The sequence below is a fragment of the Anomalospiza imberbis genome, chromosome 3 (genome assembly GCF_031753505.1).
Source record: "Anomalospiza imberbis isolate Cuckoo-Finch-1a 21T00152 chromosome 3, ASM3175350v1, whole genome shotgun sequence".
NCBI lineage: Eukaryota > Metazoa > Chordata > Aves > Passeriformes > Viduidae > Anomalospiza > Anomalospiza imberbis.
In genome coordinates, this window is record NC_089683.1 from 14,559,965 (window position 1) to 14,583,018 (window position 23,054).

The window sequence follows — 23,054 nt, forward strand, 5'->3', positions numbered from 1 at the left end:
TAGTGGGTTGGAGTTGAAAGGATGCAATGGATGAAGACAGTAACAGTACAATGCCCTCCTACAAAGCTTGTTTTTCCAAACATGGTGGAAACAAAAGCCTAAGAACCCAAAATGTTGTGGGAGCAGCATACATGGGAAGGTTATTACACAGGTCTTTGGAAGAGAAGTTCAGTAAACCCAGAAAACTGAATTTAATTTGGTATTCAGTGAAGAGATAAAAACAGTCCCCTCTCTCCTGAACCACACCACCCTAGTACCAAATTTCTACTGACGTATTTGAGTTGAAGTATGACCTTGGCTTTAGATCCAGACTCATCAGAGAGAGCCAACAGCTTCTGAGACCTAATGTCAGCTTCTCCCATTCCCACTGGTTGTCTAGTATTTGATTCTCTGCCTCAGCTTATCAGTCTGAAGTGAACTAAAACATCTGTATATTTGAAGTGCTTTCTAAGGGTTATCTAGTATTTATAAAACCCTCTTGTGGAAGAAATTTTCTGTAGGAAGAGCCAAATTATAGCAGATTGAGAAAACACTTCACAGACTATATTAGTATTTAGGACAATTCTGGGATTTCTCTCCATGTACTTTAGTTGAAGCCTCTGACAATATCTCTATGGGACTAAGAATTCGATTTTAACATTATAGGAATGTACCTGATTCTTCAAAGGCTGTGTAACTGTTATCATGGAATACATCAATAACCTATCCAAAACAGAGCCTACGCATTTCTAGAGCTACTTGGAGATTGTTTTGTTCAGTACCTGTGGTCCTAAGTTAAGGTAACAGTCCACAGATAGCACTGGATGGCTATAATTCTTCAATGAGAGAGGGAAGAAGCGATGGCTGTGATACTGGAGATACTTTTCAAGGAGCAACTGAGCAGGTGCTGCCAAGAAGGTGTGCTTGCTGTCAGGAGCACAAATGTACTGAGCAGGGGAGATTGAAACTGGAGTGTCAGATACCTGTGAGGAAAAAATATTTCTCATACAGATCAGTCTTAATCAATCAAGTTGTACTTATGTGAATTCTGGTTTGTAAGAAATACATCTCTACCCTACAAATCTAAGTTTTACATAAGAAGAAAGTTATTCAGCAAAAAAAATCTGCTACCAAAACAGTTTCAGTTTCATAAAATTATATTTATGTTTAAAGTCTTTGAGGTTTCTTCTTTGAACTCGAAGTACTCCCACCTATGAATTCACGTGAAGATGAGCAATTCTACAGCTGTAGGTAAAATCCACATAGTGAATGGTTACTTTGATTGCAAAGAGACGCTTTACACGTTTTTTGAAGTTTCGAAGGAAAACTATAAAGGAAAGTTGCATTTATGACAAGAATATTGTGGATTTCAGAAATAAGTAACTAAAAAAAGCCTCACATTGCAGGCATACCCCATTACTGGCAATAGATGATGCACCAAAATACCTCAGTTCTCCTAACTGAAAAAGACAAAAAAGGAAAACAGAATTTTAGCAACAGTGCAACAGAGGTCTCAGTTTCCACCTTAGACTTTATGTGGAAGGATCGTTGTCCTCCTACTGCAATTTGCTTTTTCATGACATTGAAGTGGTTGAACCGACATATGAGAAGGCCAGCACTGTGGACACGCAAGTTGAAGTCAACATCATCACATGTAAATCTGGAAAGAAAAAATCATATCAGGTCAGAGGACTGTTCCTCATCACACACTGACAAATACAAGCACTCAGAGCCTTTGATCAGCACGACAGAAAGGACAGGTATCAAACATACTGACCCTCCACCAGCACCTATCAGTAAGGAAAAGGGGCTTCAGCTTTCTTGTTATAAACTAGGCTAGAATCAGTTTGAGAAGACCAGAATGAGGGAGGAAAGCACTTAGGGAGGGGAAAGGATCAAAAGCATAAAGTGGAAAGGCAGTAAATTGCTATGCAAAATACTCATGAGTTAAAACTATTTTTTGCCTTTTACTACAATAATGGAGTCTTAAGAAATTGCTACATACATTACTACCCCAAATATGGTCAAGGAAATTTATTCCTTTGATTTCCAAGGAAATGGATAAGGCCTTACATTTGATTTATCAAATGTTCAGAAGTATGTGACTACTCATTTTCCCCTCAAAATATGAATAACTAATGTAATTTTATTTTAGAAATGAAGACTCCCTGAAAGCAGGGAGTCTTTATACAAGAGAACTGCTGAGACACAGGAAAAAATTAAGCAGAATGAGGCCAAATATCCCTGAGCTAAATTTGACCCATTTTAAAAATATGAGGGAACAGAATAGAAGGCAAACTCCTAAAGCTGACTAAATTCAAATGCTGTCATCTCTGGAAAATTCAGACTCAGTTCTCCATTTTGAATATATTTATTACAAAGGAAACAGGATGATGTGCAGAACCACTGGATTGACATTCAGGGCTTGAATTTAAGCGAACTAATCAATCAGTGCAACAGTCAACATCAGTGAGAAACATGGCATTCAATTATAGGTTTTTAAAGTTTTGTCTTTGATCTTAGCAATATCCACATGGTTATTTGATATCCCTGACTGTCACTGTCTCTGGGTTTTAAAAGGTACCTTTTTCCTTGCCCAGGCTTGGAATGCCATACAATACTTCACACTCAGCAGTACCCACACAGGAACAATGAACCTCATGGGGTTCAAAAACAGAGACAGTAAATGGGTGGTGTGATGTGGCATTCCTGACATTTTAACATTGTTGCTTGTACTCATATAATTTTGCTTTACTGTCACTGTCTCCATTTGTCCATCATACATGAGGTAACATGCTCAGGCAGCCTGGGAGCACAACTCTCTACTAGGAGATGCACAGGGGCAAATTTGTGCTTTTAAGATATCAATAGGAAATTGACAATAGAAATATAGATCATCTGTTTATTCACAGAATAATGGATGCAGAATGTTTCCCTGCAGTTATAAGTAAGCTTGGGCCTCAAAAGACATTTTCCTGAGTTAGCAGAGTTCTTCTGAAAAGCACAGTGACTCATGTTCAGTTACCTAAGTGTAGCCATGTAGAGCCATTTTTATTACCTGGGCGCATCCCATCCAGCTTACAGAAAATCACCCATTTCATGTCACACCTGCCAGCCCCATATGGATGTCTTCCATATTCTATGACACTGAAAGGCCAGTTTTAGACAAGTGAATCCCACCTCTACTGATATATATACACTTCATTCTGTTGTAATAAATGCATGTCCCTCAGAAATGGGGGAAACCCACAGTTTATTTCACACAGATCAGTGAAGTTCTGTGAGACTTTGAACCAGTTCTGTTAACTGTGGTAATGCTGTGCATGACAAAATTATAATCTGATATATCCTAAGTGGGACAATAACTGAAAAAGAGACAGCTAAATGTGAGAAACAACCACCAACGTGAACAAGACTTATTTATTCTTTTCTTCTGATTGCCCTGATGAGCACACATGTGGTATGCTGCAGTGTTGTGCTACTCAGCGTAAAAAGCCCAGATATATATATCAGAATGAGATTTGGTTATGCACCATCCATACATCCCTGCTTCCTTTGGAAGGGAGAGCAGTTAGGCAGACTAGAAAGGAAGAACATTATTTACCAAAGGTCACTTGGAGTACACCAGTACTGCAGAGTACACTGCTGTCTGTGTCTATCCTGTCACTTAGTTATCACTGTTTTATTTGGAACTACAGAAATTAATGTCTTTTTTCCAGCTTCTGGCTGCCTGGGAAGGATTTGAATCACCAGTAAGAAAACAAAATCTACCTGTATGCCATTCACAACCTCCCTAAAAAAAACAAGAGCTTTGGTAAAACTTCCTTTTTTTGGTTCATCACCTCTGCTGAAAGTGCTACCAAGTCACTTACCTGTTCTGATTGTACTGTACATTCTGTGTCAGATCCACATTCAGCATAAGGAAGTCATGCACATGGCAGCAGGAGAACGGTTCTTTGATCTCAGCACTGTTTGTTTTACTGGACCATTTCCTCATTCCAATTAGGGCATAATGAGTGACATTGGGAGTTCCTTCAATGTGTTGCAGAATTTGCTTCAGGGAAACATTCCTTTCAGTCCATGTATAGTCACTACAATAATTATGAAAATATGTTAATTTTAAAATATATAGAGGACATTCAGAATCTCTTTCAGCTGAAGAGCAATTCTTAACAGTTGGAAGTTATGACTTTCAGGTAGATAACTTCAGTGTTGTCTTACTTTATTTTTTTGTCTCTCACTATAGTTATAATTTACTAGTGCTTATGTGGTGGGGACTGGTATGACAGATATGAAACTTAGTCTAGGTCTCTCAAAATATTCACTCCGATATGTAAACTTTTAAAATTACCTAGATAATATTCCAATGAATCTTGGAGAGTTGCTGACTTGTGCCATAACTTAAGCACAAAGTATTAAGATTCTTCTAGCCAACCGCTAGAGTATATAAATCTCAGTTTTCATTGAGTGTCATTTTCTTTGAAAGTTTGCTGTAAATTCTGCATAGTCTGTTCATGGAATAAAAATATCTTGCACAAACAATATTCTAAAGCAATGAAAACAAAAATGCTAGTTCAGGGATTTGGGGAACTCATAAAGGAGACACACAGACTGGGACTGCTGAAAGAGCCAAAAAAAATCAGTTACACAACTTCCACAGAACTGTCATTTAGCTTCCCTAGAAAAATCTGGTGAAAAATGGACATGTTGTCCAGTGTATCAGGGAGTGTTTACAGGGTCTGAAATCTGCAGTCCAAGTAACTCTAGCTTCAACAGCAACGGCTGCAGGGCACACAAATCCTCAGGGGACAGGAATGAAAAACAAGCACTACCCTACGTGCTATGCAAAGACATACCTAGGAAAGTACTCTCCTTGGGCAAAGACAATTCTCTGCTTGTACAGGGTGGAAGTTGTAGTGTAGCAAATATAATTTCAAAATTACATGCAGAGAAAGGTTAAAAGAGATGAGATGAAGAAGCATATATTACACTATTTACCTTTTCCTGTCTCCTGAACAATCAACTTCTACTGCATTCCACATAACACAGGAGTCATCTGAAATGACAATGAAAGGCCAAATATCCTGGGGTTTTATCCCCAGCTCTTCCTGCCGATTCCGTTCAAGTTCCAGGTTATGGTAAGACAACTCTTTTATCAGGAAGTGTGCAGCACCTGAAACCATGGGCATAAACCACCAGATTAAAAATAGGGGCAGAAACTGTTTGCTTTGAACTCAGAAGCCTTTTGAAGTGAATAGTTCTGCACAGACAAGAATATAAATCATTCTGAAGATTTTAACCCCACCACCATCCACAGCCAACTTGCTTTGTCACTTGGCAAGCAAGTGACTTAAAGAACCACATTGGCAAGGATGAAAAATGAGGCCTGACTTCTCTGGTAAAGATTTTCTAGTGTCTTAAGGATTTAGTGACTACTTCTTTTCACGTGACAATATTAGCATCTCTTAGTGTGAAGAGTTAGAGATGGGGACTGACCAGCTTTCCAGGGAATAACACTGGAAATTGTCCCTGATGATTTACTTTGAATGTTTGTCACTACTGCTGTATATAAGTTGTTCCAGCAGTACAAGCAAAGGGTTGAGTATTTCACAGATGTTACATCAGCAGAACCTACCTGAGGGATGTACCCAACCAGAGCATCACTGCCCATGCAAATAGCACGCAATTTATTTCCACAAGGAAACAGAAGTCAGTAACTCCATCTGAGTTTTAACACAGCTTCTTTCAAAGACAATGGAAGAGTTAAGTATTTCTAGGATGCAACTCAATGAGCTTGTTCTAGGTATCCTGGATTAAGAGAAGTGTGTCTTCAGCTGTGACACATTGTATTTAGAGGGAATCCAGATCACCAGATCAGACATCCTAGCTGCAAGCTGTGGGTCTACATTTCACTGTCAAATAACCACACCTAAGGACCCAAGCTGTGTGTCCACATTTTTTAGAACCTTTTGTTACACTTACCTACTCCTGCGCTGTTGAAAATGCTTGGAAGAACAAGCATGATGTGGTTGGGCCAATACTTCTTATATATGGCCATTTCATACTCCTTGACAACTAAAACATGCAAATGACTGGCTCCATCCATTGCATGATATAAATTGAAAAGTCCATGTTCATGACGGCCAGTGGTGGGAGTAAAAGTGGGGCTTTTTATGTAATCTTCACTCTGTAGGTAAAAAGAAGTGTGAGCTTCTGTATTAATCCAGAGAGAAAAAGGAGAAATTGATTATTCAGGAGAATAAATCAGATCCACTAACACTAGACAAACTGACACATTTTAAACTTCCTTGATAGGAAAATAAACAACTTTTATAAGAATTGGAAAAAAGAAAACTCTATCATTTTGTTTATTTGACCAATGAGAGTGTGGTGGAATGGACAGGACTGTTAACCTTGGCCTGCCAAGTGCAGAGGTACCTTGAGGATAGATCTGGAAGAGGATTTAGCTCTGTATATAGGACTGTAAGAAACACCTTACTCCAAAACTACAGTACAACTCTTCTGACTGGAGCAAGGGAATAGAAAAAGAAGAAGATGGAAAATAGTCCTTAAATGTCAAAGCCTCAAACCAGGTCAGTGGCAGAAGCAAGAAAAGAATCCACAAGGACCCAGTGCACAGGTCCGACCATGTAGCCAAGCACAAGTTTACTGGGTGAGGGAGAGCAAGAGATGTGATTCTTGCATTGCTGTTATGTTGCTGTCTTGGTTCTTCTATTTAAAACTTGACCTGGAGGGTGATATTGATTTATTACTGTTTATTAGAAGCAGCTTATTTTCTCCAGGATAGAAGTGCTACTGCTGTTCCACAAATTGCTTCAATACTCCAAGCAGTGTGGCCTGAGCAAGGCACAGCTTCACCTTAGACATGGGTACGAGGAATCTCTGTAAAGGTCAACATCTCTGCACCAGTGTGGCCTCACCTTGAATATTGTGTGCAGTTTTGGGCATCACAATATAAGAAAAATATTAGACTATTAGAGACTGTCCAAAGGAGGGCAGCAAAGATGGTGAAGGGCCATGAGGGGAAGCTGTGTGAGGAGTAGCTGAGGTCACTTTTTCTGTTCAACCTGGAGGAGACTGAGGGGAGACCTCACTGCAGTTACAGATTCCTCTTGAGGGAAAGAGGAGGGGCAGACACTGATCTCTTTTCTGTGGTGAGCAGGGACAGGACCCAAGTAAATGGCCTGAAGTTGTGTCAGGGGAGGTTTAGGTTGGATATCAGGAAAAGATTCTTCCCCCAGAGGGTGGTTGGGCACTGGAATAGGCTCCCCAGGGAAGTGGTCATGGCACCAGCCTGACAGAGCTCAAGAAGTGCTCGGACAATGCTCTCAGTCACAGGGTGTGACTCCTGGGGATGGTGGTGTGCAGGGCCAGCAGTTGGACTCAGTGATCCTTGTGGGTCCCTTCTAACTCAGCATATTCTGTGATTCTGTGGTCAGAGTTTGCAGAGCCTGTTAAATAGATGACCTTACAAAGTGTTTTCTACAAGCATGACGTGATTCTTTATACAGTCTTGAAGCCATGACTAAGACTCTTTGAAAGTGTTATTTTTATATGAAAGTAACTAAGCATTTATGCAGAATAAAACAGGATATTCCACTGCATTTTCTGCATTTCTACAGAAAAATGCTTCCTCTTACAAATGGTATGATAAATGAAATCATATCTTTGAGTTTCTTTGCAGAAACTATTCTCACTTTAACATCTTAAACCCATAACCAAAGACCTTTTGTCACAGGTAAGACTATTTATACCAAAGGATCAACCTTGAGGATGAGCAAAAGATAGAGCTTTTTGGTGTCTCAGCAATTTTTTTCACGTATCCCTTTCTGGGAGAAAATACAAGCTTAGCATAAGGACATCTTCATTATCTCTTGGCAGTAGGAACAGTCGTACAGAGAATACTATTTCAAGAAATTTTGAAATTGGTGGTATCTCTCTCCTATATATGGCCATAAATATAAATAAAAATAATCCAGCTACCTTATCTGTAACTAGCGGTAGTCTCATACTTTCCAACTGTCTTCCTGGTTGGCTAAAGACAAAATGATGCTCCTTTGATTTTGGAATGATAAAATGCAGCTGTATCTCTTCTCCCAGCATAGAATAGGAAAAGGCAAATGCATGCAGAGTGGACTCATAAATCTAAGGATGGGAAAAAATAAGATGATTTCAGTTAAAGTCAAACTACAAGGTCTCAGTGTAGTTTATATACATTTAGAACATTGCTAAACAGATTACAGTCACTTACTGTATGACATTAGATTTAACTTCATTATTCATAAGTGTCAAGCAATATTCCCTAGGCTAGAGCTTACACTAAAAAATACCGATTAAAGAGTTCCCTCTTTTGAAACCGTTGTTTCAGTTTCATCTGGCAGATGGTACCAATACTTACAGTCCCCTCCTGGCTTTCAGAAATACTGGCACATAAAAATAGTATTTGCATTGCTGACACTTTCTTCCTCACATTATAATAGGCAAGAAATTAGAGGGTTATTCTGAGTAAAAGCAAGTTGTATACCACAGATAAGACTACTGTGTGCTGGACCACTTCTGTATCAGAAGTAGCACCTGTTGCAGATACTCATGTGCAAACTTTTCCACTTAAGCAAAGCCCAGTGGAAAGCTTACTGGGAAAGCAGTTTTAACTGGTAGTACACATGCAGATCACAACACTGAACAAACTAGTGTAAATGACAAAAGGGTCAGCCCTCTGATCTCCCCAAACTGCAGCCTAGTCAGGGCAGGTAAGCCTCAAGAAATAACAAAATCTGTAAATCAGCTGAATGTGTACATACATACAACTTCTAAGCCAATTAAAATACAGTGAATGTACACAAGCTGTGTTTGGGTTGTGTGTGCTTCAGCTTCTGATCTGCAGAGTAACACCTGGAAATCTTTACCTGGTACCTGGGATTGAAACCCATGTACTGATGGCACTGTTCACAGTGATGGTAGGTGTTATATGCTGCATACTTGGACAATCTCATCCTAGTTGTTTGACGGCATGTGTACATATCTTCCTGTCTCCTGCTCATTGATCTGTCTATTAAGAAAAGAAACAAATTAAATGTAACATATAGTCAAGACTAGAATATATTCTCTCGTGACAGACTGTTTCTGTCACTGAAATCAGCTTCTAGGAAAAATGGTAATATAAAACACGTGCAAAACAAACCATGAATTCATTCTGAGCACAGTATATTTTATAAATTGCTATGTACAGCAAAGAGAACTACAAGGAATTATGTACAAATTTATGATTATCATAATTCAGTACAGATTTTACATAAGGCTTAGATGCCTGATCATTAAAATTTTTATTGTTGCTATTATTAGTAGAATGTTTACAAAAGCAATAAATAGTAAAAAAGAGCCTCATGACATTTGCCATTCTCTGACAGACATCACAGCAGATTATGTGAAATGAATTTGGCAATTTAGTGATGTTGCTCCTTAGTGGATATCTGTATTTTTCAAAGGATACTCCTTGTGAGAGACTGAGGGAAGATGAGCTGTATTTTCTGATGAAACGGACTTGGTTATTTCATTTTCCCCTCAGATTTTCAGCATCAGATCAGGTTGCTCAAAGCTTTTCCTTGTCATGTTAAGTTTCAAAAATCATCAAGAGCAGAGTTTTCATGATCTCTCTGGGCAACCTGCTCCGTGGTTTGACCACTGTTATTCTGCAAATATTTTTCATACAATCTAATTGTAATTTTCCATATTGCAACTTGTGTCTGTTGTCTCTTGTCCTTTTGCTGTGTATCGATAACAGTTTGTTTCTATAAATTCCCATTAGGAAGTTGAAGACAGCATTCAGATGCACCTGCTAGACTTCCCCAAACAAACCCAATTGAAACAAAACCAATTCACTCAAATTTTCTCCATATCTTGGTGGCTGCTCACTGGCCACACTTCTCTATGTCAACGTCTTTCTCATACTGGGAAGACAAAAACTTGAAAGAATACCCAGATGTGGCCTTAGAGTTGCCATCACAGAAGAATAATCACTTCCCTTGAACTGTTGTTAGATTATTAGTAAGCCATTAACCCAGTGGAGAACTGGTGGCTCATGTTCAAATTGTTGTCAACCAGGACCATTAAGTCACCTTTAGCAAAGCTGCTGTCTATAGAGCTGGCCCCAAACTTGTAGAGCTGAATAAAATTATTCTATTCCAAGTGTAAGGGGCACATTTGGTGAACTGTTCAACAGGGTCCTGTTCCTGAGGTTCCACTTCTCCAGCCTGCCAAGGTCTTTCTGAACAGCAGTGTTTCCTCCCTGCCACCCAGTCCTGCCTGTGTATGTCCAGCTGGCTAATTCAGAGGACTAATTCACACATCAATACTCCAGGAGTCTAGATCTGGGTATGTTCATCTCATGCTTTCCAAACCTAACCTAAAACCTAAAAAATAAACTGATAGATACTTTTAACTACAAAGCTAACTTTATGCACATAAATCATTGCATTGCTACAGAGCAGGACAATGCTACTTTCTAAAATCATTCTAATACACAAACTTATTGTGGAAACAAAGCTTTTTTAATGAAAGACTATCCATATAATATTCCATAAGTAATTCACAAGGGTCATACTCTGGTACTTCATCTGGAAAACTTGAAATCTTTTTTCACTATTACTTAATCAAAAGCAATTCTGATATTTTGACTCTGCTTAAAAGTTTAATAGGATTCTCACATTAAAAACAAATAAATACATATACATGTACCAATCAGGATTTAAAAAATTCTAACCTTCAGTGTTTATAGTCTGAAGCTTTGAACAAATCAGACTTGCATCTTCATATTTTGGATCATGGATGGTGTAGTCAAAAGGCATCTTCTTAAATGACTCCAAATCTGGCCACATATCTCCAGGCTGATGGTAGTAGTGATCAGATTCTTCTTTTATGCCTATGATATTTTTGAAAAATAAGAATTCAGATTTTTTTAAAGCTCTTTTTATTGCTATAGATGGTTTTGCTGTACCTATTATTCCTGCTTTATTTTTTCTTTCATGAGTCTGATGACACAATGTCATTATGCACCAAGAGGTAAACTTTTGCGCAAATGTACTTTGCACCTCAACACAACTCTACCTTTTAAAAATTATCTTCATGTCCAGTCTGACAGAAATACATCTGGCAACATAGAGGACTAATACACTGTAAATAAAGCAAGTTTGGACTATAATTAGATATTAGAGAGCAGAAACTTCCTTCCCTCAAGTAATGTTGTGTAATAAGAAAATATGACATTGCTCTTTATAGTTTAAATCTGACAAAATTTCAGTGATTCCTTTTATACGCTTTACCACAAACGTTCATTCCAATTCTACACTGAAGACCAATGGCTGGATATAATTTAATATACATAAATGCTGTCAACCCCTTTCCACAAAAACCAGAAGTATGTTCTTTGCTTAAATTCTTAATGATGAATAAAATAATAAAATATTCTTAAGTATCAGCTGAAGATCACAGAAAATTTTTCTTACAGTATTTATATAATGTAAAGCAATTGCAAAGGTGAATAGGATAGAATAGGCATGGAATATACAGACAACTATATTTCAATTTAGCATAACAATTTTCTATTGTCTGCAGAATATTTTTATATCAGGAACTTACTAATGTTGATTTCTTCCTCATCATAAACATCCACTTCTGTCAGTCTAATCAGCATTCGGGACAAAATACTGAGGAACTGCAAATAGGCACCCGTTTTCCCTATCTGTAAACATATAAATTAGAAAAAAAAAAAAAAAAAAAGTAAAATTTTGCTTTTCACCATGTTCGTTTTCCACATATCTGGAAACTGTAGCTGTGGTGAAACTGAATATTAATATTCAGCACTTGGATATCCTTGTTATTTGTATATTCTTTGGCATAAATGAAAAGCTTAATGTTCAACAGTTTTATTCTCTCTGTGCAGGAGCCTAGCTGGAAAAACACATTTTATATCACAGGTCTAATTACAGGCCCACAGACAAGAATTTTCTCTCCTGATGATAACATCATAACATAGGTTCTACACAGGCAATGAACATTTAAAAATCATATAAGCTCATAAAAATGTACAAAACCCCCCTCGAATTACAAGATGACTAAAGAATTATCCCAAGCCTTTCATTTCCATATGATTTACCAGTACACTGCCTGCTACTGAAGTACAGTCACTCCCTTGAGGAGTAAAAGGGGCAATGCATCCCTGGGAGAGCTCATGCTGGCCACTTCCACTCCTGAAGGACACGGTATGTGCAACAATGTCCTCTTCCACCTCTCATGCTGAAAACACATTATTTCCCTTCCAATCTTTTAAAATTACCTTTTAAAATCCATTTTTAAATTATCTTAAAATATCATTTTCTCCTTTCTTTTTCACCCCACCAACACAGTGTAAAAATTTTCCCTTCACAACATCAAGACTATTGCTGGAAGGTATAAGCCACAGCCAGTGATTTACTCAATGGCTTGCTCTGTCTGCCACATGTAGTTTGCTGATGATAACATCAAGTAAATAAGGCCATGTCTAAGCAGGCAGCTTTAAAAACCATGATTGTGTGTGTGTGGGAGAGTTTAATATGTAGATCAGTTACAACACATTGGACAGCAACTGTCTGATTTCACAAAGTGGCACCAGATTTTGGATGAGGTCTATATTACTGTTGAATTGAAAACAGTTTCACTTCCCTTACTGCTAGAAGCACAGGGTGTTGGAATTGCTAAACGGAGTATTAAAGTTACTATTTTCCAACTGTGACAAGAAAAACTTTCATTTTCTCTCAACACTTGAGGAAGGGAGGCTTTAAATTCGAAGCAATAGACATTTGTTTTGGTCAAAGCTCATTATCTGCTGTTTTTCATATCAGACTGCAGTTTGAACAGTTGCCTGCAAAGGGTGGATAAGGGTCTCATTATCCCTGTTTTCTGTTGAGAATCAAATGTCAGCACACAACTCTGTCATCCTGGAGTAACACAGAAAAAAAAGTGACTTTGAACAGAGGAAATGACAGCATGGACTATAGTGAGTCCATGGACCAGATGTTTCTAACTCCCAGTTTTGTTTTTATGTAAAATCCATTGAAACTAATGAGAATTTTTCCTCTGACCCTGGAACAAGGTTCTAAACTTGGCTGCAATGGCTACTGATCGAGCAGCTAAATCAAAAGCATCTTATTTTCCCACATCTCAGGCAAACAAAGAAAATACTTTCATTTGTTTTCCTCATGTCTGAAATTACCTTTTTATTCTCTTATGAACATACTCTTTTAAAATGCCTCTGATCATCTTTTGATTAAACACAGGGTAGCCTGACAGATTAACAGTTTCCTAATTTCAAATGAGATCATTTATCAAAAGCACACCTGTCTCCTTGATATTAGATATCGATATAAAAATTAATTCTTAATCTGTTTGAAGTATATAGTTACAATTGTTAACAGAACAGCCCATTGAAAACCTTACGTTTTCTTTTTGATATGCATTAAGATTTTATTCTATCAAACTCATGTATTTTTCTTTCCTTGGGGGTCCAGTCTTTGCCAATGGCTTTACACAATGTGTGTGGGAGTGATGAGGCTACTGCTGCTTGGTGCTGAGATGAAAAGCATCAGTCACCAGGCTCAAGTGTACACAAAACTGCAGGGTCATGAGTCAAAAATGGTGGAAACCACAGGATGACAAGTGCTACACATTAAACTGTAATGCATGCACTTAGGCTATTGCATGCATCAGACCTTACCCAATCTCATTATCTGTCACATTAAACGTTTCCAATTCAGTATTGTGAGTTTTATGAACTACTAGATATGAGCAATGCTGTATGTAAAAAGCTGTTGGGAACTTTCAGGAATAACTCCATATTATTAGAATGTTTCCGTGCCAGAGACTGGGCTAAGCGCATGCAGCATTCATGTTTGGACTCCATTCACTAGCACATTTGCCTGCATTTGCTGCTCAATAAATGAACTGGTGAAAGAGAGAATACCTATTTCAGGTCATTTTGAGAAGATTTTCAAAAAGAAAATGAGAAATTAATGACATCTCGTTTACAATCAGCATTTACTCCAGAAGGGAAGAATCTTGAACAAGTGAACTGGTAGCATACCCAGATAACTAAATGCACCTTTAAAATTAATTGTACTGTTTTATATGTGTACCATCTCTAGGAAAAAATGGAATAGCACAGAGACTTTTTCTTTGTTTGAAAATACTGAATAACTGTCAAAAACCACAACTTCCACATCTCTCCAAAGAGCCCCTGCCCCATCTGTCAGTATCCCATTTTCAAGAGTTTGTGCACTGTTAAGTAGCTACAGAGAGATCCTGCAAGCAGGATATGCACACCTTTGAAGCATAATCCTCTGCATAATGGGATCCTGCCCATCCTCTATCTCCTAACTGCAACAAATAGGAGATCTCAAAAGAAACTTTCAACCTGATTGCTCTGCAGCTTTACATGGCTTTAGGGAAGCCAAGCACAATGCTGTGCTGATCCTAACTAGTGACTCTGGGCTAAGCATGATATATTCATAATGACAACAACTGGTGAGGAAGTACTCTGAGCAAGGTGTTTTTCCCCATCTTCTGTCTTTGATCTAGATACCAAAGTTGCAAACAGATTAAAAGACTGAAGGAACCTAGAACTGGGCTGCATTTTTACAATTGCTGAAACAAAATGTACATGAGAGGGGCCACTATGACAAACAAATCTACTTTCCAGAAAAAAGGTTCCTCAAATATGTGGCAGTGCTCAGCACTTTGTAAGATAAGGCACTTGGGGGGCAATATTCCCAAATAGTGGAGGTATTACTCTAATTTGTTCCTGTCTACCTGACTTTGGAAGACAGAAGGCTGAAGAATCAGACTTGGAAGAAGAAAATCCCAGAAGAATAATAAATGAAAATCTCAAATCTTGTGAAAACTGATGATAAGTAAGAAATTTGGGGCCTATTGAGATTTCAGGGTTTTGTTTCTATTTTCATCCTTAGTGTCAGGGATGATTTAACCCTTAAAATACTAAGCATATGCTTATTCTGCAGCGCTTCATTCATGAAGGGTGTAGCTATAGGAAGAGGAAGGATTATGAATTCAAATTCTTTCCTGAAGAAAATTTGACGTATATATGAAGGTCTAGTTTTTGTATCAAAACATGTATTACCAAAGAGGAGGGGAAAAGAAAGCTCTCCAAAGATTTTGACCACTGAACTCTGCTTGCCATAGATATCAAGGATAGAGTGCAAACCAACTAAGAATCTGAGAGAGAGCATTCCAGTGAGATAAACTGCATGTGTGCCTCCATGCATTCATGGAATGACATCCAAAAGTGCTGTTGTAGAAGGTGTAACAGTAATGAGCTTCCTTTTTTAACTTGTTCCAGATGCTGGATACCAGAACTGCTAGAAGTACTATATTAATCTTACATGTTGGTATAAAGCATCATCTGATTTCAGGCCTCAACATTTGGAGGAATATGGTGAAAGGGGAAATAATTCCACAGGGCTTTTCTATTCTAATTTCCAGGTAAGACAGTTCTTCACATACCATGACAGTGGTTTTCAAACTGTGGCCTGTGAATCAATGATGATTTGCAGAAAACATGCTGATGATCCACAGACAGTTGGTCAAATGTTGATGGCTCTTCTCCGTGTTTCCACATGCTACATTCTTCTAAAACACAGCTAATAATAGATATATTAAATATCTCCCTAGTATTTTTCTTACATAAGCTGAATGGTATATACACCCCTTGTAATGAGATTTTAATAGAGTAATAATATGGGCAGCAGTTTTCCTTTTCAGGAAGTGTCTTAAGACATGCTTGCTCCATTCCCTGGATGTCGTGACACAGGACTGAGCTGTGCTCACCAGCAGCTTCCACGCTTCAGGAAAATGCCTGTTCTAAATTGTAAAATCCAGTTAAAAAACAAACATACGAAATCTTGATCTGCACTTTGGGGAACTTTAAGATGAATGTTCTGAAAAAAAAAATACTTGAGGGAATTTAGAATTCCATATAGGCATTTGTGTGGGTTTACCAGGGAACAGACGTCGAGCTGTAGATATGATATGTATTGCTCATGGTGATGTATATTAAATTACACTCACTAACCAATGGCTTCACTTTGATCATGTGAGCTAATTACAGATAAATTATTCCGTACCTATCCAGCTTTTGCTGCATTTCCTAAAGCCTATTGTAAAAATAAGACATTTATTATCTTCTAATGTATGTAACTGTCCTTGTACAAATGTGTCAATTCTTCCAGCAAAATATTTTGACCAGTACATAGGGTAATATGTACTGGTCAAAACTTCTCTCACCCTTGAGAGAAGGGTGAGCATATTTTCTTACTAATTTCCCTGACAGTGAGAATTGTCATTTTGATTCTCTAATGTGCCTAGTTTTCTTGCTCTGTTGATTTAGTATTTTTTCATTTTTACCAGAAAATTGCTTCCTGATTTAAATTTTAGTAAAGGAATTGCTACCTTATAAAGAAAACAAGTAATTAGTAATTTTTGGGAAGATACTACTCTGGCAGTCTTATACTTTGGCTGAGATGTTACCAACATTTAGATATGAGCTGTCTAATAATTGTTTTCATTTCTGTCTATACCTCTTGATGCAGTAAGTATTAGTCCATGTGAAATGTTAATATTATCAAAAAAAAAAAATTAATAAAACCTACTTCAGGAAGGAAAATTGTTTCTTCTCAAAAGAGAAGGGTAATTCTAATTTCTGCATATTTTATTACTACTATTCCCTTCAAGAAACACTGCACTGTTATACCTTAAATTAACCCACATACTTTTAAAGCTGTTTGTTTGGTTTATGGATGTTTTAAGTACTTTGGGAGGTTAAAATAGTAAAGGTAGAAAAGTTGCTGGTTTTTTCCATGAAGATAGAAATAAATGAAGATATTTCCATGGAATAATAAATGTAAAATTCTATTAAATTAATATATAACCCTACATTTTTATATTTAGGAAGAAAATATGATACTCCTGATTTGATGAGCATGAATTTGTTCTGTGTGAAACAGGTATATTCTTCAGAAAGAACTGAGGAATATAAAATTAATAAACATATAAAAAGCATCCTTTAGGAACTAATCCAACTCTAGGACCCAATGCAACACTAGGAAATAACCTGCATTGTGAAGACAGCTGAAAAAGAGATGGAGTTTCAAGTAAAAGAATTGTTACCAAGGCTGAAATTCACAGCTGTACAGAGAGTGAACAGTAGTCCTATTCCATACTTGGAAAAAAAACAGAGACTTTTGATAGTGAAAAGTGGGCTGACAAATAAACAAACTTCCTCTTTGATCATAGTTAAATTGCAAATATCAAGAGTGTGAAGCATCAAAACCTTCTCACCATGTGTAGTATGCTGTCAGAAATCTCTGAATGACTCTTCTGAGATCCACAGTTGACATTTGGGACTCAAAAGCAAATGAATACCAAGGAAAAAATTTCTTATTGGCTAATCCGAATGCTTAGGATGGCTCTCAGAATCGCATTTTTATGGGGATTGATGTGAATGCAATATAAAATTCTAACAGAAGTTAGAGCCTATCATTTTGTTACAGCCTGTTATTTTGTTACAGACTGTCATTTTGGAGTTTTTTTTGGGATAAAAATGAACATATCTCTCCAGATTGTATTCATTTTTATGCTGCAGCTGAGTATGAAATTCAGTTTCTTGATCACATAATACCTCAATATTTGGCAAACACAAACTATTTAGATCAAAGGAATGAACAGTGAAAAACTGATCATCAGAATATTTTCTGGAATCCTTTATGAATCAGAGTAACATCCATGGGAATTCCCAATATGAAGAGCCCATTTATGCTCCTTCCGCTCTTCTGCACCATATATTTAGGTATACAATGGAAAACAACAACTTAACAAATAGCAATATGCAGTTGCTTTTTGCCATGGATGGGCATAGAAGCGTGGATCATGTGGCAAGCGAATTCAGTAACTATCTTTGGATCAATTCTTTGGGTTGCTGTTACAGTAACTCGAAACATCTTTGTCTTGGTTTGCATTTATCCTGTTTGACTTCTGAGGTTCACCGGAAATATATCTGCTCTCAGCAGGCACGGTGCCTCTTCCTATCTTGTTGCTTCATCCTTCAGTAAAACATGAGGCACAATACAACCTGTAGCCTGTAACATGTGCACTTAACTAGGAGCTACCATGCTCAGAGATAAGTGCTGAACATTCCTAGAGAATTTACACGAGAATTAACTTCTTAGAACTGGATCCATTTCCATATATATTTTCAAAGTTATGTAAAAAACTCCTGAGTCAGCTACTCATCTTTTAAATATGGCTCTGCTACTTTGAACTGGCCTTCTTACATGTATTATTTACAATGGCTTCTATTTCTGTCTGCTATGCAAAGGAAATAATTTAATTACAAACTCCCAGCTGCTTTCACATTGAACATAAGAAAGTGGCTTTGTTAAGATCTTTGCTCTTTATTTAAAATGTAAATGCATATTAAACTTTAAGAAACTGAAATTACATATGAAATCTATCTTTTGAGCAAACTGTCTTTAAAAAATTTTAATGGAGAGAGACTGAAAAGTGAATATTGCTGCAGCTTCCCTTTACTGGAACTCAGGCTAACAGTAAAGAAAGGAAGATATTTTTATTAGAAGGGATTAGGAAATAAAATATAAGTAATTTACTCTCCACAAAAAAAACACACCCTTTCAAGTATGAAAAATAATAACTAAATATTTTTTCTGAGATTGTGATAAACTTTAACAAAATAAATCAATGATAATACCTTGTTCTTTTTACACACCTGTGGTGGCCCACTCAGCAGCAGCCTCCTTGGGTGAAAGGTGTCCATTCTGCCCTCATTTCTGTTGTTGTAGTCCATATGGATTGGCTTGGGAACCGTCCATTGGCGGTAGTACAGAGACTGCTCTGTGCACGTCATCATCTTGCTCATAAGAGGACGAAAAGAACTTGCCCACATAACAGAATGGTAAGGCAAGAGGGAAGAGGATTTGGGAAGTCCACTGCTGTCTGTAGAAGTAATAATGTCATAAACCAGTTTGGGCAGGAAAACTATAGGAGGCTGTTTTGATGCTTTGGTCATGGAGCACTGAGATGTCTGTAGGATGAAGGAGTTATGAGTAGGTGCAGAGGAGGAAGAAGAGGAGGAGAAAGGTGGGGAGGATGATGAGGTGATGGAGACTTGGGTACTTTTTATGTTTTGTTTCATATCCAGCTGTTCAGTTACTGGTGGCAAGTGTTTGCTGATCGTTGTTTGTGCCCCTTTGTCTACTTTCTGCTTCTGCCTTTCATAGTTATTTGTAGTTTCTTCAGTGCTGTTACTTAGGGCTTGGGGAGGAGATGACTCAGTGCAGAATGCTGTAATTAAAAGAAAATTTGTATTTTAACACAGTGCAACTATCTCTGCTAGTCAATGCCACAGTTAAACAAAACACAACAAATAATCCTCTTGATACATTGTCCAGCAAACATTGCAGTCTTGCTCCCCTTTTGCTTTGACCTTCCTCGTGCAGGAAGCCATAATGGGACTAGTTTGTAGTATTTGTTTCAATGCAGGAAGTGGCTTTTAAAGTCCTGAAGTGCATAGGAAAGATGTCAGTGACTGCTCTGTCTTCTATTTCCCTCCTACATTCCTTGCTTAAGGTGCTCACCAGATACTTTAATCACTCAAGACAAATACAAAATTACTGAAACTATTGTTTAAATGAATTGAAGGAAAAAAGTATTTCCAGGCTATTACCCCACCACACTACAGAAATGTCTACTCAGACTGACATCTAAAGGCAGTCCTCTGAGTCAGCTCTGCTCTGACACCCATGTCTGTGTCACTGCAGCATTTAGGCTGATCTAATAAAACCTGGCAGCCCTCAAGTCCCTGGTGCTACATAATACATTAGTGCATTCATACAGCTTTGGGTCAGCTCAGAGAACATACTGAACTCATGAATGTTGGCTGGGAATATGTGATGTAGATACACCCCACAGATAATTGTGGATTTTCTATATATTTTTACCCTATATATTTTAACTATTAAGATTTTTTGAAAGTTTAACACATGTTAAATGGTTCTGAGCATCCTTAATGCTTAGTGAAAGAGGGCATGCAAATATTTCACAGTCTTCAAAGTAGACAGAGAACTGCTTGTGGAATCAGTCTATACAAGGTATTAGAAATATCTGCCTAAGGCTGAACATATATTAAACCAGATTTCCTCTCATGTTGAAAACAACCATCCTGGTTCTCAAAAAAACCCCACATTTTGAATGAATAGTTTCTCCTGATTTCAAGAAACAGTAAGCTATGCCCTGTCTATTAATCTAAAGTAGTCAGTAATAGCCATTAGCAACAAATACAAAAGTGTCACCAGCACTGTGAATGGCTGCAAGTAACACCACTGTGGCATCCCTCAAAATACCAGTATCCAGGGGCACAGAAAAAAGAGAAATAAAAATATTTCTTTAACCACGGATGAACTGAGGGCACAGAGCCATGAGCAGCCCACATGGAAGCACCTAGTTTGGACACCCCGTGGCATGGTAATTTTTCAAGCAATGAAAGATCCTCTTTCCTATATTTCAGAAGTCTAATCCCTATATTTTTTAGTCATATTAAGTGATCCCATTAAAACAGGCCTTATCAAAACCTTAGTAACTTATGCTTTTTATTATTTATCAAATAAGCTAAGGTCTCTTTTGTGTCCTAAACTTAAATTAACAGAGATGATCTTATGGTCTTACTGGAAGCTTTTGAAGAGAGAGATGAAGATGCAGAGTCATGGGAACGTGATCTTTCTCTTTTCATAGGACTTCTCTTTTCTGAAGTAGAACCTGTTTCATGAATTATAGTAAGGGAAAACAAAATCAAAATATAATTTAGGTAAGCCTGTAAGTCACAGATATATTGTCAAAATAATGCAAAGTACAAAAGGGTTTGCGTGGGGTTTGTCCTCATCCTGACACTGTTTCCAGTATCTGTTCCCACCACAGAATACTGGATCAGCCTACAGTCTAATTTACCTATGCTGAGCTGCAATAGCTTCACAAAAATCAGTGCTGCAACCAGGAGTTGGTAATACCTAGGCCTGTCTCAACCATGGTTTCTCTTCCAACCCATGTCTTACATTCCCCACTAATCCAGTGTCAGGGAAAGCTCTATTTTGTCAGTATGTTATGAAATTACCTCCTACCCCACACACCTTTATGGCCAGATTATATCTCAGCTTTTGGTTATGAAAATCCTCAGGTAGGTGGCCATCAAGGCCATTCACTTGAGATTCCTAGCTCAGGCTTCTAAATTAAAATGCTTATTTCTGTACAGTTTTAATGTGATAAACTGTGACATAAGCACTGTCATTAGCAAACTTAGGCTGTAAGCCTATTTCATGTTCTGAACTGGACTCTGGATGATCATACCATACTTCATGGACCAGGAGAGCAGCCTTAGACAACAAAGGAGCCCATTTGACTCAGATCATGTATAATCTCAACATACTTCAACTAAATGGACAGTGCTACTCCTCACAAGGAGTACTCATCGCATCTGAAGCAGGCATCCATTGAACACAGTCTGAGTATGACCTCAGGTATTTCATTCCTCTATGAAGAGTCCATATTGGATTAAAGAAAGTAATTTTGTTCGGCTTATTCTTCACTTATTTTCAGTGAGTAAGAACTTCCTAGGTGAACAGTAATTGGCTTTCTTCCTCCTCATAGTATAGAAAATGAAATGAAAGCAAGTTGTTTGAGATTTAAATACTTTACAGGGATAAAAAACCTTTGTTTTCCAGGCACAATAGATAGTAAAAAAAAAGTGTAAAGAACTAATAAATAACTGATAAGGTCCATCAATTATAACTAAAAAAAACCCCAGAAGTAATTGTTCTTGGGTAAATTATTGTTGGTTCTTACACATTTGTATGTTCTCAATTGGTTTCTTAAGAAATGAATTCACCAACTCTACACTATTAATTTGAATTCATGGGCATTTTCAAGGAGAACTAAGAGGTTTCTATGTTGAGATATATTTTCTATTCATACTATTTAACACCTTACAAACTAGGGACTAATCAGCTGTTTCCTTGAAAGGAATCTATCACTGACATCATTGTAAGCATGGGTTTGGTAGCACCTGGAACAGTTTAGTTGGAGCTGCCACTGCCCTGAGGGTAGGGATGCAGTCACTGCTGCTGCTTCTCAGTTAGCAAATCGCACCCTTCCCTGCGGGGGAGGGAGAGTGCAGAGGGTCTTCTAAACAGGGAGTGTCACCTGGTGTTCCTACTCGAGCTCCACTTTGTGGCTGTCAGAACATACAGGGCAAAGGAGGAACACAGGAGGGAGCCAGACAACAGAAAGAGATAAGAGATAACAGATACAGCAGTAGAACTGCAAGAAGTTAAATGCATCAGCAGCAGAAGGGTGAGGAAACAGAGGTTCAATGAAATGAAACAAAACTAAGGAGCAGAGCTCACTTAGTAAGACTAAAGTGAGAAAACCTCACCCATACATTTCTGCTTTTGCTAATTATTTTTAATCATTTTACAGCTTATTTTATTACCAGTAATAAAAAATACCTTCTGTTGCTATTTCTTCATCTTCATTGTCAGTACTGCTTAGTTTCTCTGGGTCACTTTCTAACACATCATTCACAACTGCTTTCTCTGTGTGAATTTCTGAGCTCACAAAGTATGCTGCCAAACCCAGTTCTTGCTCCAGGCTTGTCCGTACCAAAGAAGATGAATTTATTAAACGTAGGTCACAGTATCTCAGTGATCTGGAGAGAAACAGGAAGAGTTAGTATGAAAACTCACTGTAATCTACTGCCTTATCTCTTTGAGAAACACAGCCAAAGGGGAATTTTTTCACGATATGCTTCAACAAGGGATGAGATAGAACACAGTATTTTCTGCTTAATAAGCTTACCACTGTGGTGCATACACTTTTCTTTCACTTAACCCAGTTACACAACATAATTTACTGCACTGAACATTAGCATCTTCATAAGAAAAAGAATC

At 37.7% G+C, this 23,054-nt stretch overlaps 1 protein-coding gene across 6 annotated transcripts in view; it reads right to left on the bottom strand.

Annotated features, from left to right (window-relative positions):
• Positions 1-23,054, bottom strand: part of GREB1 (growth regulating estrogen receptor binding 1) — an 86,726-nt gene that overhangs the window by 4,241 nt on the left and 59,431 nt on the right. For 4 of the 6 annotated variants that reach the window (XM_068183445.1, XM_068183447.1, XM_068183444.1 and 1 more), the window contains exons 20-23: positions 22,614-22,813; positions 20,782-20,871; positions 18,809-19,401; positions 11,487-11,737 (exon numbers count right to left, since the gene is read on the bottom strand). In XM_068183445.1, coding sequence (XP_068039546.1) covers positions 11,618-11,737; positions 18,809-19,401; positions 20,782-20,871; positions 22,614-22,813 — 1,003 coding nt within the window. In that variant the 3' untranslated portion in view covers positions 11,487-11,617. Of the gene's footprint in view, positions 1-761; positions 963-1,503; positions 1,640-3,851; positions 4,071-4,977; positions 5,153-5,961; positions 6,167-7,983; positions 8,146-8,906; positions 9,050-10,759; positions 10,919-11,486; positions 11,738-15,500; positions 15,687-18,808; positions 19,402-20,781; positions 20,872-22,613; positions 22,814-23,054 lie in introns of those variants that run through there. The other 2 variants (XM_068183450.1, XM_068183449.1) reach the window with 2 other exon arrangements.